Source organism: Echiichthys vipera (genome assembly GCF_963691815.1).
Source record: "Echiichthys vipera genome assembly, chromosome: 7".
Lineage (NCBI taxonomy): Eukaryota > Metazoa > Chordata > Actinopteri > Perciformes > Trachinidae > Echiichthys > Echiichthys vipera.
Window position 1 is genome coordinate 7,996,564 of NC_139832.1, and position 16,542 is coordinate 8,013,105.

The window sequence follows — 16,542 nt, forward strand, 5'->3', positions numbered from 1 at the left end:
CCCTCAAATACAGTTTCAAGTCAGTTGTTCTCATTCATTATTTCATGCTTTTCAATATCACTTATGATATTAGTGGGACATTAGGGGCATTTTCAGTGCTACAGCAGCAAAGGAGGATACTGCTATTGACAAAAGCATCAATAACAGATATAATTATATAATAACACAATATAATAATAGCCTATGTAAACCAACCATCAAGCAAATTGAGAGTTATATATAATAGCTAAAATTTGTAAAAGAATCGGTCCAGAAACAGTGTAACACAATAATAAACAGTCTTGTCAGGTGTGTGCGTGTGTGTGTGTGTGTGATTGAAATTTGTTTATACATTTAAATGATTTATCCATGAGATGGTGAGCATATGAATTAATTCAATTCAAAAGTCTTTATTGGCATGAAATATGTTATTCAATTCAATTTTATTTATAGTGCCAAATCATAACAAAAGTTATCTCAGGACACTTTACAAACTAGGTAAAGACCACACTCCATGACCATGACTTGTTTATGATAAATATAGACTCAACAATTCCCCCGTAGAGTACAGTGGCAATGAAAACCTTCCCTATTACAGGCAGGAGCTTTTACGTGTTGCCAAAGCACAATTACAAAATGCAGTGCATTAAAGTGAAACCAAAATAAAGTAGTATGTAATAAAGTAAGAGAAGGAAAGGATTGTCATTTCTGGATATTTTTTCTTGACGTACCCCTGTGCTTATTACCTGTGCAGATATATGATAAATGCATTTTTGTTTGAGTTTGAACTAACTGATAAAGGGTGAAATGCATCCTTTATTCCACATACTGTAAGGGAAATGCTTTTGTCACTGTGCCTGAGGTCTTTTATAAGATGACTGCCCTGGCATGCATCAGTATTAGCCTAGATATGACCTGCTCCACTTTTAGAAACTGTTTAACTCTCTGCTCTTATGTCATAAGATGCACAGCTATTCAAATGGAAGCTCAAATAAATCTAAAATATCATACTTATTTATGTAGAAATTATAAAACAATTCATTAGATACACATAATTTTAAATTTGTCAATTTATAGCAGTCTGTACAGTTATGTTATCACACATATATATGGGATGATTGTAACTAAAGTACAATTTCAGTTAGTTACATTAAAACTCTTTCTTACTGATATGGACTTATGATGGATATATATCCTTAAATGTAGCCTAGATGAATGGGATAGCAGCAGGGGGACAGAAAAGCTGTATAAAACGGTAATACGACATGGTAATCAAAACTACAACCACAGACAAAACAAAATAGTTATAATCATAAAGGTTGCATAAGTATAGCACAATTAAAGAAACATGCAAGGCAAGGAAATAAAGTTTAGGAAACTAGTTGGTGGGTTTGTGGTAATAATTGTTAAAAGTGTTTTTAAAAAGTAATTTGTCATCAAACTATGGGAGATGGTGACTATTGAATCCTTTATTGAAGACATTCAAAGCTTGTTTATATGCAGCCACTTGTACATGCCATTGAATATATTATCTTCTGTTTAATATAAACTTTAAAGTATATTTTTGCCATAATATTTGTGTAGGCCTAGTTTAAAAATATGCAATTTTTACATGAATGTGATGCTCATTGAGTGGTTTATTCCTGTAAGAAACACTTTCTTAAGCATCCCTGAATCATTCAAACAAGTTTTATGAAGTAGCCTATATGGAGTTTGAGATTACTTCAGTTGTTTTGGCAAACTAGTGAACTTTTAAGGGCATTGTCTCCATTAATGAGAAGCAGCAACAGACACAGCAGAACGATATTCTACCTTATATAAGCATGCCAGTGAAGGAATATTTTTGCTTTCTCATTAAGTTAACCAAGTTTTCCTACTATCTTATCCAGTTGTGAACTATGTCTGAACAAGATTTGGATGAAATCGTGCAAATAACAGTGGAGGACTTTAACCAGGAGGATGAAACAGGTAAGATTCGTGTTAAACATTATGAGCATATTATTCTTATCTTTTCTAATCAGTGTATGGTAAATTGCGGGGTGTTTATATTATCTGCCCCTTTGACCATATATTGTTAAGTACAGCGCTATCAAACATGGTCATTTAATCAGTAACATTTCTTTTTTACTAATTCTCACTAATGTTTTTATGTCAACTCACGCTAAGCTAAGTGTGTGTTGTATGGCTGTATTATTTAAAATCTGTATTCTAAACACTGTATATGGGGATAGGATTTGGTATCATCATATACTCAATACTATTGCCTTAAATTGGAGCAGGAGCCTAGCTTTAATTGGGGAAAGGAGGCTGTTGTGTTGTTTTTAATGGTGACTTTATATGTGATTCATGCCAGACATGTTGGACAATCATGAAGGCGATGATGAAAAGCCTCAGAAGAAAAAAAGGAAATTGAGCAACTGCCAGGAGAATAACAACAACAGCACCCAAGACATATCTTTTATTAAGGTACCATCTGTGTATAATGGACACGGTCCAAAGCTCAAATGTTTGTATACATTTAACACTTGAGCATGTGGGGTTTGTCAATTAAATGACTCATAACTACATTTTGTCGTTTGTGTTTCTAGAACCTGTTGGTCTCTTTCACTGCATCAATCAGCCATCGACTAGAAGGAATTGAATCAAAATTACATTCCCTGGATGCTACATGCAAAGCCCTCGGACGCAAATTGGACAGCATGGTGCCGCATGCAAAGAGTCCTATCCAAGTTCCTATGGTTGCAGGGTCTCCTCAGGGGGCCACTCAAACTTGGAACAAAGTGCGATGGTAAGATACAAGTGCCCACTCCTGCATTTTGCACCAATCGAACATTGTCTCTATTCCGGAGAATGTTCCATTCAAGTCTTTTATCATGCAGATAAATTGCCTTTTTAGTGATATTACAAAACATTATTGTGAATGCCATAAACAATGAAACGTGCCAATTAACCAATGTGTTCTTAACTCCTCCTTCAGTGTTGTTCCCCAAACAAATGTGATAGTAAGCAGTGAGCATCCGAAGGGCACTAGCCAAGAAGACACCCCTCTGGAGAATCTGCTCAGCAAGTGAGTAGCTCACATTTACACTATATGCCTGGTGTTGACTGAGGTCAGAAATGTGCAAATCCCTCCCAACACAACACCTCGTAAACAGGGCTGGGCGATAATTTCATATGCTCAGTTACCGTCTTTCAATGGAATCGTATTGTGATAAATCACAGATCCAGATATTTTGAATGACAAGCACATGAAAACTAAACAATCTGATGTGAAATATTTTCAGTTTAGTTCTTAATGAGAAAATACTCTTATTACTTTCATTTGCTGTGTATTAAATTCAGACTATAGTATATGGCAATGGTTTTATGTGGCTATTTCATTTTGACTGTTTATTTATTGAGTTACCAGAAAACATGCTATATCGAAATACATACTGTTATTGAGGTATGAAATTACCTATATCAGAATAGAAGATTTTGGCCATATTGTTCAGCTCTATTTAGAAACAATGGTGGAGTTGTTATTGGAAAATATTGATCAAATGTGACCAGTTTCAGTTCAGGCAATTAAGGAAGAATTTGAATTCCTCATGCAATGTGGCCACTGCCATCATCAGTCTGTATGTTACCAACTGATTACGTGTTTGTGTTCCCTTTCAGCACGATCACCAGGAAGCGTCAGAACACAATCCTAGTAAAGGTGCCAGCCCCCGAGGAGAGTCAGGAAGAACAAGACAGCGGCTCAGAGGCCAGTGACACTGTTTCTAATGGTGGCCAGTCCAGCAATGCGCAAAATGGCCAAAATGTCACACTCATCACGCTCAATTCAGAAGGTATGACTTCACCCTAATTATCTAGACAGAAAATAATATGTACGTTATTGCTCTTGTTCCCCTGTAGTCGGTGGCTGGAAATTAACACATTTGTTGTATTGAAAAAATTTAAGGCAAGATTGTATTTTTAATGAACACCTCACTGATTATAACTCCTGTTCCTCGCATGCATATATTCAACATTACACTGTGTTCTCTGCATTAACTTGGAAGCCAATCCCTGCCAAATCTTGAATAGTATCATCATAGACTGAGCGGCAGTAAAAAAAAAAAAAAAAAAAAAAGAAAGCACTTTTACTGATTTCAATATCTTAATTTTTTCACCTTTGGGCCAGATTTCTCCAGTAAGGCAAAGCAAATGCAAGCCTTAAACCTGTTAGTTAAACAACAAACAGCCTTGCTTTTGTCTTTCAAATGCTAAATTGCTCATTCTATAGTATATAGTACTTTTATCCAAAGTGCTTTACATGTTGCCTCTCATTCACCCATTCACACACACTGGCAGTGAGCTACAGTACCAGTCCAAGGACACTTTGACCTTCTGAGCTACAGGTGCGCCAAATAATTGCTGTTGATTGTTTTGTGAACATTGGACTTTAACGTGACTAACGTGACTCTTTCACATGGTGTCCATATTGAATATAAAACAAACTCTGCTGATGTGTCATGTAGGGCGCCAGGACATCAAGCAGTCTGGATTTTACTTAATTTGTAAATGGGCGAATCTAAATGAAGTCCACATTGTTGTTAATGTGTTGCTTTTTGCTTGGATTTTTGATTTGGTTATTTTCTTTGGACTTAGGAAGTTCTTGGTTATCTTCAAAGGCAAACTATGTTTATTTATTTGCAGCTGTGGGTTACCGTTAGTCAGCATAAGCTCGATGATACCATGTGGCGTTCAGGAACAGTGTGGCTTATGCTTTATTTGTGGGTTTGTTTGTGTGGTGAATTTAACAACTAACATAAGCTATGAGAAAACTACTAACCCACATATTGAGCTATTTAATATCTTTAATAATAGCTCAGTTTTGCACACAATTCACCTACTTTTCATTTCCTGCCACATGGGTGTGCTATTGTATTACATGAAGTATGTCAGTGTCTGTGGACCAGTGTAATGTTAGTCAACCTGTGAAGAAAAACCGAATATAAATTACTTAGTGCCCCAAATCTCAGTAATATTGACAGGCTACAGGTTTGCTGAAAGTGACCCGTGTAACTGTGCATGAATAACTGTTCTTTCTTCTGTTTCCTCTAGATGATTACCCAGAGGGCACCTGGTTGGGAGATGAGAACAACCCAGAGATGCGAGTTCGTTGCCCAGTGTCTGCAGCTGACATGCTCCATATCACCACAAACTGCCGCACAGCAGAGAAAATGGCACTGACGCTGCTGGACTACCTGTTCCATCGGGAGGTCCAGGCCATGTCAAACCTCTCTGGCCAGGGCAAACATGGCAAGAAGCAGCTGGACCCGCTCATGATCTACGGCATTCGCTGTGAGTTCTCCTGCAATGACATTATAACCATCTAGTATTGACAATGGGGATGCTAATTTTGACTTATTTATGGACAAACCTCATTAACAAATCAATAACCGTTAACAGACATGTAGGCAACTGAGTCCCAGCTCACCCGTCTTGGAGAGTAATTACAAGTCAGTCAGTCGACCAGTACAGATCTGCAGCCATCCAAGCCTGTCTCCACCACATCCACCTGCAAGCTTGACAGCTCTGGAGCAAGACAGAGAATGACAGTCAGACACATAGTTGACAGCTTAGAGCCAGTTTGCTAGTGCTAAAGCTCTCCAATGAGCTACTCCAATATAAGGCACGTGTGGTAAACGATTAAGCATTAACATCCCTATGTGAAAAGTGTATCAATATCATGCCACCTGCTTCACTTTGTGATAGATTTCTGAGAAATTGGAGATGTGATGTAAACAATATTCCATGATAGGCCGGTTTACAAAAATGAGGGTCTTTTTTTATATATGATTTACCAACTGGTAACATGACTCACTCATAACTGCCAAGGAGGTGCACAGTAATCCCTGTTTATCTTATGATTATTACATGATTTCTGCAGTTTCATTTTCGCTAATAAATCTCAGTCAGCTGGGGTTTAAATCCTCGCCCCCTTACAGCAATAAATGAACTCTCTGAGACCTTCCCACATTTCATCTTCGTTCCACTCCAAAGAGGCACCGAATTGAACACAGAAATAGACTGCATACTGTATTCCCAAGGCGGGTTACAACAACATGCATTCATCATTGCACACACGCATTAATGTGCAACACATTTTATAACATACCAGACTGTAAATGACAAGCACATGTCTGGTAGAAAAATCCTAATGGAGTCGCCCGCAATTCAGTGAACTCTTTGATTCCTTGTGAAGCAGAGTCAGGGCTATGATGGTAGACGGACGGATATTTATGAAGGTCCTGTGGCTATATACTATATTTATATGGTTCTGTTGCAGTGTAACGAGGTGCTCTGTTAGCTTTAGCCTTTCCTCCAGAGTACAGCTTGTGTGCCCTGCAGGAGGTTTTGGTAATAAATATCCCCCCGTGGCATACACAAGTGCTTGCGTACTTGTTTACCTGTATTTCCTCTCAGCAGTGAAAGTGTGTGTAGTTACATGCAGATTTGGCTTGATATGGAGGTATGCAGAGGCTGGAGCAGGGCCAGTTGACTTTTGGGTGACTCATTCTGCCTGTCTTAAAAAAAGGAAAAGGAATGAAGGCACAAGTGCCCTGCCTGCCTGTACAGGTCCCATCAGGTGGGAAAAGGCTGCCGTACACCGCTATACCACTATCCGCAGATGCCCTTCAGATCCCCTCTGTCTCATTATCTGCCCTCAGGCTGTAGCTTCTTGTTAATTTATGTAGAAATGAGCTGTCAAGCGGCTCACCTCCTTTAAACTGTTCATTATACTGAGGTAGAGAGCCATTTAATACAGCTGCATCCAGTCTCACCTGCTCATACCTCTACTGGGGGAGGGATGAGGGACATTCAGAGTCCTGTAATAACACTGCTTGTCAAAGGGTAAGTGCATCAGACAGCTAGTTACGTCCAGCCTATATCTATTGTATTGCAGCAGTTTGTTTATTTTGCTGTTACAGTGGGCATGACATCTCCTTCAGTTTTTGCATCCCTCATATATTTTTTCTTTGCAATGATTGAATGTAGGATATAGGGTGGTATGCTGACATTTTTAAGAGATCAGGATTAAGTGTACCAACAAGCCTACAACCAAACTAGTGAATTATACTGGCTGGTATGTCTTGTATCCAGTCTGACGTAACACCCTTTTCAAAATACTATTTCCGGGTCCAAACGCTCCGATTAACAAAACAAACAAACAACAACGGCGGCCAAACCCTATGAACCTTTTTACGATCAGTTCTCTATTCAGTGAGACAGCGTTTCGACGATAGGAAAGCAGTAAAAAGACAATTCTGTTGTTTTTTCAACCTAGAAATAGTACTTTTAAAGGGCTTTACGTCACGCTTTAAAGACCGGATTGCTGCTGATGTTACCTTCAAGTAAGTGTTTGCAGGGACATCTGAAAATACACATTGCTGTCTTGTTTACTCGTTTCTTTCGCTATTGCTCAAAGCAGACTATTTTAGTTTCCTGCACTACTTAAAACAGATAGGAGGGGGAAGATTAATGGAGGGAGCATTCCGATGGCAAAAGGACATAACAAAACACAGAAAAGAAAATAGCCAAGAAGTGATAGATCAATCTGGGGATATTAAACACCCATTCACAACCAATCCAGCAATATTTATTTATACAGTATGTGATGACATTTGCCTTCTCTTTGTCACTACAGGCCACTTGTTCCACAAATTTGGCATCACAGAATCAGACTGGTACCGCATCAAGCAAAGCATCGACTCAAAGTGTCGCACTGCCTGGAGACGCAAGCAGCGTGGCCAGAGTCTAGCTGTTAAGAGCTTCTCCAAACGCACACCACGAGGTACGAATGCAGGTAAAGCATAGATTATAATCAGGAGGATGTAAAGCATGTACGGTATGTCTATAACTGTCCGTGAATCATGGCCATGGCACATGCTTTATAGGATGTTTTGTTTTATGTGTGTGTGTGTAGTTGTTTATATGTAGAAATGTTGCTGAACTCAATAACTCCAGAGGAATACATAACAGCAACTGCATATTCCCACCCCATGTACCCCCAAACAGTGGGGGCTGGATGTAATTGTGTGTTCATTTTGCTGCATTATTATACACACTGAGGACAACTGATTTTCTTTAAACTACTTTTTGCTATATATTTTCACTTATTCTATTCAAACACACTGTTTGTCAAAAAGCCAACTTAAGCCAGAAACTTTGGCACATCACAACATGCTAAATATTTAGTGGATTATTATGACAAATAATCACGTATACAATTGGAGAGAAGTTAAACACTGCATCACAGTTGAAAATCCCATTTAGGGACAACTACTATAGTACCATTGATTTTAACTTTAAACTTCTTATCTTTGTGTTTAAGATATCAGATTACTTTAAATGTGAAATGTTTTGGGTGTGAGCACATTAACACGTATCTCTATGGTGTTAGAAAACTACTAACAGCCTGACTCCACTCTAAGTCTTTATCAGCTGATAATGTTGCTACGTTTCTGTAGCTCTTTTCTAAACAAACAAGGTGCACAGTTTTGAGAATCGACTGAAGAGAAATAGAGACATCTGCTGCTGTTTCTTTTGCGTATAGGCCAGTGACACTATCACTGGTTTTCAGTTTGTATTAGTTTCAGTCGAGAGGCATGTTACATTAGTTGGTTCGTAGTAGTATCTTAGGGATATTTTACCAATTTATTTTGCATTTCCGATGCTCCATTCCAGGAAGACTTCTGCCACAGAGACAGGCCAAATAATGTCCATCTGAACACACTGCCCACATTGTCATGACACAGAACTGGATTAAAATAGGAAAAGGGTACCGACCGAATTACGTGTCATGTCAAAACAATTTGTGCCACACTTCTGGTTTCCTGAGCATATGTATGCACAAGCTTCTCTGTCCTCTCCTCTGTTTGACGGAGAACGGGGCTCAGCTCCAACACACAAACAGAACAGACAGCAGAACTGCAGTGTAGCTGGAGTGAGACCATGTCGCCTCTGCAGCTAACACACAGCGTTCTTGATGCCGTGGTAACAGGCTGCCAGGCTGTAGGTTATAGGGGAGGGTTCTGGAGGGCTTTTTTTTTAATTTGTGTGAAAAATGTTCTTCATAAATAATGAAATGTTCTACGTTAATAAGATAAATTGATTTTTACAGCTAATAATAGAGGGAGAATTGAGTGGCGAAAAAGGAACTGTCGGGTACCAGAATTGAATTCCAGTTAATAGTTTTGGCATCAGTATCGGCTCCAATGTTTGGAGTACCCAACCCTAGTTTGCAGTTACACAACTTGAAAAAATAAAAACACAACTTTGATCTGTAAATTTAAACTGGTGCTCAACCAATTTAAAAGGGATGGAGTGAAGTGTTGACTTTCTGCAAATATATTCAAATAGATCTGGTGCAAATTTTCAGTCGGGTCAGTTTTGTCACGGCTAGTGAACTATCAAGTTACATAATTTACATGCACCCTTTTCTCATGCATTGGCTGTTTTGCACCAAAAGTCAAATTATTCAAAGTTCCATTTTTTTCTCACAGTGCCTGTTTTATGACTTCTGATGCATAAAAATGACTGTAAGTAGCTAGATAAAAAACAAATTTCACACAGTCTACTCATGCAGGTCTTATTTCATCAGCTACATGAAAGCTATTTTAAGACCTAAGCCCAAATGCAGATACTGTGTGTGTATCAGTGCAGATGGTTGTAATCTGCACACAATGCCTGCTGTCCTCCCCTCCCTGTGAGCCATCACCTCTCACCTCTGACCAGGGAAAAGTAAGACTGCAGGGGAAACCCAAATATCCTGTGAGCACACACTAGGAGTGGATTGTCAGGCCCTTCCTTTTCGGGCCACACACGCCACCAGAGTGCACAGCACAAATAGTAGTTCAGATGCTGCATGCGCAAACATGCAAAGACACACACACACACACACACACACACACACACACACAAGTAATCATTCCTTCCTTAATCAGATTACACGTTAATGGACCGGAAAGAGGCAGTTCTGCTTTTAAAATCATTATTTAGCAGTGAACCAGCAAGGAGAGCTCAGACCATAACTGTAGTTTTCCCAAGCCACCTGGCTCTTGCTTCCTCCTCTGGCAAACAACAGCACTGAGATTTATTTACATAATACAATACGCAGCAGTAACAACGAAAGATGGAAGACAGCCTTACTTTTCAAAGCCACATTACACAAAACTGAACTTTTAAGGTATATGTGATGTATGTGCTGTATGTTTTATATCATGTAAAATCTACTTTCCCTTTCCTATGCAGCTTAGACCGACTTTCTCAGCACTGTTAACTGTTGCAAGGTCAACAACTTCTCCCACATTTGGACATCTTACAAGAGAAAGTGTGATTTTGTATATGGCCTTTGATACAGACTCCTTTGACTGCTGACATGGTGTCTTGATTAGGGATTCGAATTGATAGGATTTTCTTGATACCAGAGTCTTAATTGATTCTGCTTATCGATCCAGTTTTTCATCGATTGAGCCGGAACAGTGCAGATGAAATAGGAGAATATTTGTACAGCTGCTAAGCCTTTAAAATGCGCAACTGTCAGTAAACTTGCATTGATAAAAGGTATTGATAAGCTCGGAGGCTAACAATACTGTTTAAGATTCCACCTCTCAACTGCACCCATTTTTTTTTTTTTCCATCCCTGGTCTTGATGTCTTAAGGTTGTTTCGGAGCTGCGAAAGGTGATGCTACGGGTCCATGCAGGGGTTTCAGACTGCTGGTGGGATAGCGGGTGTTTAGACTGATGCCTGGAGTTTGTGTTTGGCTGCTAGACCACAAATGTGTTTGGATGTTTAGCTGGAGAGTCCTTGTTATGTAATAAGACGTTTGATTAAGTATAAATACGTCATCATCCAGCAGATGGCCTGAGAATGTTCCATGTTTTTTTCAAAGGGAGGTTTAAGACGTTGTATGATGCATGATGTGTAAGGTGTGCTACGTCATCCTTATGTTTTTTTATGTGTGCTGGAATAATTGTCACTGTATTCCTGATCTACTTCCATTGTACACACAAACACACCAATAACATACTGTTTGTCCTCCTAAACAGAGGGAGGCCTGGCAGAAGAGACGGGTCACATTGAGACCGCCACACAGCAGACCTTGCACTACACACTGGCCAATCAACAAGTCCAGTTCCACCGTATCGGCGAGGATGGACAAGTTCAAGTGGTGAGTGTCTGACATTTCATCCCTCAATCTTTCGCTGAATGCATAAGCAAACATTTTTATCTATAGGCAAACACGCAGCAAAAAAAAATCCAATTCAAATGGATTTTCATTTGAACCATCAGATATCGATTCATAAAATCATATGAAACTAGAAGACTCGAGGAATCCATTGGTACCAACCATGTCATGCATCCATTTTTAAAGTGATCCCTTGACCTCTAACCTCGAGCATGTTAATACAGTTGCACTACTGTGTTAACTGTAGTGTGTTCATGTTAAATAAAAAGCATAATTTCAAAACTGCTTTGGGATTATTTCTTAATTCAAACATTTATATTTTAAGAACGCATTATGTTAGAGGGTTCCTTGTACAATTTACAGCATTAGTTCTCTGAGAATCTCTTTCATATCCAAGAACAATTGGATTTATGAATGAAATGTCCTTAATCCACTCTTTAATTAATCAAATTGAACTGGAAATTGAATCGAATCGTGAGCTTGTGTATCAAGTATTCTATAACAATAAGAGTCTTTATCCCCCTTTCTCACAGTATTTATCACATGTGTGTCTTATAATTGACTCCCTTTTTCTGGTGTTTCTTTCTTTCTCTGCTGTCATATGAGGGTCCCATAGAGCTGGGTCTGTAGTGCAGGGGAACAGATGATTCCACCCACCACAGTGACACATACAGCGATATAATGCAGCCTATGTCAGTGAAGGCGTTTCCCATGCTCAGGGATTGAATGACCTTATACAGCTGCTATGGCGGAAGGTCACAGTCGGACCCCCTACCCTGTTATGGGTGGGCTTACATGGAGGAAGTGACTGGACTAAAGTGCGCTGTATTAGGTCAATGTATCATTGAGGCCACATTCATTAATGGGTTACCTTAGCTATATAGTGAAGGTGGCTGGTAAGGTGGCATCCCAGAGACCCCCTTTCATGGCTGTCTTTGGCCAGCAGGTATTCTGCAAGGCCAGGCCTGTATTTGATTTCACAAATCACCCCCTTCACCTTGAGTTAAAACCTTCCCCTCAGGCCGTAGATTCAGAGCACCCCAGCTCAAGAGCAGTAGGAGTAAAAACTACTTTATTCACTGTACAATAACTCTTAAATTGCACAAGTAAATTTAGCATTGTAGCGATTGTTTGGTGTAGTATTCTGTGTTCTGCATATTGAATGCACAGGAAAGTGCTCTGTACTTGGTATTGGTTTTTTTATTGTGTGTTTTCTATCTGTACACCTTAAGTGATCCGGGACAGTAAAGTGACTGAACAGAACTGATTGAGTAAGAGCAGCCGAGTCTTGTTTACTTGTTGTATGTTCAAACAGCCAGTGGCAGATACACACAATCTGTGAGACAATGTTTGTCATGATTGTTTTTTCACAAGGTAATTAAACAAAGTCAGTGTTATACCAACAAAACATTTGATTTGAGACATGATCTGATCATACTACAGAGAGGTCATTTTCATTCTGCTATCTGGCTCCACCTCTCCTCATCGGTACACCCACTAGAACCCGTAATGGCAGTGCTACAAAGCTACCTAATAATTTACAGTTAGTTGAGTGTTTCTGCTGTTAATAGGCTGATTCACGATGCATGGGCTCGAAGACACTGATGATAGGCGACTCGCCTGAGAAAGGCACGGACACACATAAAAGATGGAAAAGCGGAAAGGCCGGAAGATGAATTAAGGACAAGGTGGAGGAGTGGGAGAGAATGATTCTGTGCGGTTATTACCCTCCCGACGCTCTGCAGAGTATTAAAGGGTGGAGCTGAGCCTGAAATTTATGAGCGCTGCTAATACAGCAGAGGAAATTAAGTACACTTACCGGCAGTGTTTCAGCGCTGTAACCATAGCCTGATAATTACTAAACAAAATTTGCTGTTGCCACATTACATGTTCCACGCAAGGGCTGCTTGGTAATTGTTTTTAATCACATTCTCACAAGAATTCATAAGACAATTATAACCAAATTTCACATAAACGCCCAACAGGATAAAATGATAAAGGGATTATATTTTAGATCCAAAAAGTTCAAAAACACTTTTCTAGCCAGAAGGGGAGTTTTTTTGTTTTGTTTTTCTTTTACCATATTTCCACATTTGGTCAGATAATGAACTGGGGACTAATATCTTGAAACTGTGGCAATTTTAAAGATGTTCTATGCTGACAGGTCAATAAAATGTGTGTGAAGCATCCACGTTTTAGAAGGCTTCTTTACTCATAATCCATATTTGAAGAATTGTCTACTGTCATGGCTACAACTTTGTGTTCTATCCTGGTCCTCTGGTAGTCCACAAACTCATTGGTCCTGGTGAGATTAAGGTGTTTGCCATGTCACCATGTGATTAAGCTCACTATCAGACTGGATGTTTCTCACTTGAATGATACAAGTCAATAAAGTGATAACTTGTTGTGATAACAAAGTTTTCACTACATGTATTATTTGAGTCTGGGCAAACATGGATGTAAACTGCAACTATATTGGTTGGTGGAAACATGCAGCTGTGAGGCGACTATTCTAGTTTGTCTAAAAACAACAGTCTTATGCTAACCTGGCAAATACGACTACCGTAAATCTCAAGATGATGATGCCGAGCACGGCGAAATGAAATCATGCGCGAGGCAGCATGAGTATACCCAGGCTAGTCTTATGCTCATATCAACACTGAAACACTGAAAGTGCTTGCTTTAATGATTCATCCGGTTCGTACTTGCCATTAAGAGATCTCTTCATATCCGTGCCTTCCTGTGATTTCAATCTAAGTGTAATCCACTTGATTCGTTTAACTAAGACTACTGAAGCATCATATAAGCTTTACATTTTTGCATAAAACAAGGACTGCGGACCCTTTATATTAATTTAGATGCTCTGAAGAAATGAATTTCCTAATGGCCAGTATGAAGAGGAGGAATGATTATACCAACACCAGTTTCAATCTTTATATAAATACCTGACTGTTGTTTTAAGACTTGGGCATTTCTCAACTGATCCTTAAACTACAATTTATAATTGTATGATAATTATATTAAAGATAACAGTAATTGTTCCAGCTCCAGCTGCCTCTCATCCTTCATCTGTGTTTCAGATTCCACAGGGTCAGCTGCACATTGCCCAGGTACCACAAGGAGAGGAGGTGCAGATCACACAGGACAGTGAGGCAAGTGTGTCTGTGTGTCTATGTTTGTGTAAGAATGAGAGAGAGAGAGAGAGAAAAGAGAAACAATCGGCCACTCCTTTTCTTGAGTCATTCTTCCTGGTACATAACATTTTTTAGCAAACACGTCGGTCAGGAGACTTTGTCTCCAGACAGTATAAAACTGCTACAGTGAACTCGTGCTTGAAAAAGAAGTGGTTTACTGGGAAGAAAAATAATGTTGTTCACTTAAGCATGGGAATGTCAGCATGTTGTGTTGAAAGTTTGTTTTTTAATTTGGTCGACTTTGGGTTTGCTGATGACTTGCATTATTTGCCTGGCTATTTGAAAGCATTCTTTAAGTCTGCATAAGCATGTAGATCCAGCAAATGTACCCTGGATCCACCTCTGTAACCTCTACTTGACTTTTGTTTTTATCTACCTTCTAAATGTAGGAGTTGAACAAAGGAATGTTTGTAGGTATATAATTTTACATGAATGCACAACATATTTGTGCAAAAATAAAAAGTTAAGTTCCCTGTTTATTATTTGGGTCAATAACTAGGATTGCTGTCCAAACTCATTACTCTACAAAGCTACAGTTTCCTTTTGATAATCCCTCTTAAGTCAAGTTGAGAGCTCGCCAAATTAGGGTTGATCCCCCTTCAGCTCTGTGGAAGAATTCTAAATTTTAGCTACACTTATTTCCCAGTGATCAGATTTGTGATTACACAACTCACATTTTGAAGACTATGAGCAAGTCAACGTCTAAAAGAAAGAAAAGGATGAGCCAAGGAAGGCGGCAAACTATTATTTTTAAGCTGCCAAATAGGTTTGGTAAGAGTAATTCATTATTTGTGGTTTCTTTTAGTCCTGCATGTTCCTGTTTGCCCTATAAAGCCTAATGCACCCGAGTAATACCTGACAACATTTAAATCATTAGTGGATTTTAGCAAAAGCAGATGTTCCATAATGTTCATGTCTGCCTGCTTTTCTATGAGGTTTTAATGTTTGTTTCCACATAATGCCCAGATGCCTCATGTCCCCCACCAGACGTGCACTCTGCATGCACACAGTGTCGGCCTGCCAGTTGAAATCAAGATCTAACTCCAAACCACACCGACTGTTGAAGAGAAATTTCCACATCAGCATCATTGTTAGATTTTGCGAGGATGTGGAAGAGAGATTTTTTTTTTCAGGGCGCCAGTCTATGTACACACATACACATGTAATCACATAGTGTAAATGATATCTGCCACACGTGCACGGCGGCTTGACATTTATGCAAAAGCAATTGACACCTTGACCAAGTGTTTTTCTCATTTCCTGTTCAGTTGTGCTAAAGGAAACGCACAGGAAGAAATGCACGATTGAGTGAGAGAGACAGAGTGAACTGGAGGCAGAAAAGCTCTAAAGCCTTTCCTGCTCTTTGTGGCTGAGCCCAGAATTTTTTCTCCTCTCTCTTTCCTATTCCATGATATTGTTTGTTTTTCGGAGTTCAAAGCTTAGCAACAAAATCCCACTTCTCCCAACTGCCACTCATAGAATATGTTTTCATTAAGACTGGGCCCCCTTCATCAAAGACATTGGTTTAAGCGAGCTTGAAAAGGAAATGAGCTGTTTGAGAGATTACACTACTCTCTAGCCATATGGCAGCTCTGACAGCCTTTGCTATATACGTGAAATAAAAATTTAAATAAAATAATAAAATAAAAGCAAGAGCAAACAACTGAACGTTGGGGTTGGCTACATATGGCTTATATGATGTCCCCTCTTATGTGGTCTTGTAAACATCACTGTTGGTGTTCTGAGACTTTACGATGGAGATTGCATCTTGACGAGAGTACAATGGGCTTGTGCTTTCACGAGTGGGTTGCTGTTTCAGTTTACAAGAGCCTTGATGTAGCCAGAAATGACACAATCGTTGACAAATATACAAGGACAGCGCCTTCACCTCTCACTCTTATGTCATCATGTATAAAACTTCTCTGCCAAACCCTGAATGCTCAAGATCCTGGAAAAAACAGCGGCCAAGAAATGGGCAAAATGTATCATTTTTAGGAGCTTAATGTGAGCTAGTTAAAATAGCCAAACGATTGTGTGTATGTACTATGGCATCAGGTTTTTGACATGACATGTCACCTTTCTATTTCAGGGAAATCTCCAGATCCACCAGGTGCAGTTTGGTCAGGATGGACAGGTAAGAGCACAT

General features: G+C 39.3%; 1 protein-coding gene across 2 annotated transcripts in view; it reads left to right on the forward strand.

Moving 5' to 3' along the window:
- The window catches only part of banp (BTG3 associated nuclear protein), a 37,532-nt gene that overhangs the window by 975 nt on the left and 20,015 nt on the right, over positions 1 to 16,542 (forward strand). Inside the window, exons 2-11 of one of the 2 annotated variants that reach the window (XM_083917349.1) lie at positions 1,869 to 1,947; positions 2,333 to 2,445; positions 2,568 to 2,767; positions 2,957 to 3,046; positions 3,640 to 3,812; positions 5,071 to 5,310; positions 7,658 to 7,816; positions 11,063 to 11,184; positions 14,283 to 14,354; positions 16,486 to 16,530. In XM_083917349.1, the coding sequence (XP_083773475.1) occupies positions 1,878 to 1,947; positions 2,333 to 2,445; positions 2,568 to 2,767; positions 2,957 to 3,046; positions 3,640 to 3,812; positions 5,071 to 5,310; positions 7,658 to 7,816; positions 11,063 to 11,184; positions 14,283 to 14,354; positions 16,486 to 16,530 (1,284 nt within the window). In that variant the 5' untranslated portion in view covers positions 1,869 to 1,877. The remainder of the gene's footprint in view (positions 1 to 1,868; positions 1,948 to 2,332; positions 2,446 to 2,567; positions 2,768 to 2,956; positions 3,047 to 3,639; positions 3,813 to 5,070; positions 5,311 to 7,657; positions 7,817 to 11,062; positions 11,185 to 14,282; positions 14,355 to 16,485; positions 16,531 to 16,542) is intronic. The other variant, XM_083917350.1, reaches the window with a different exon arrangement.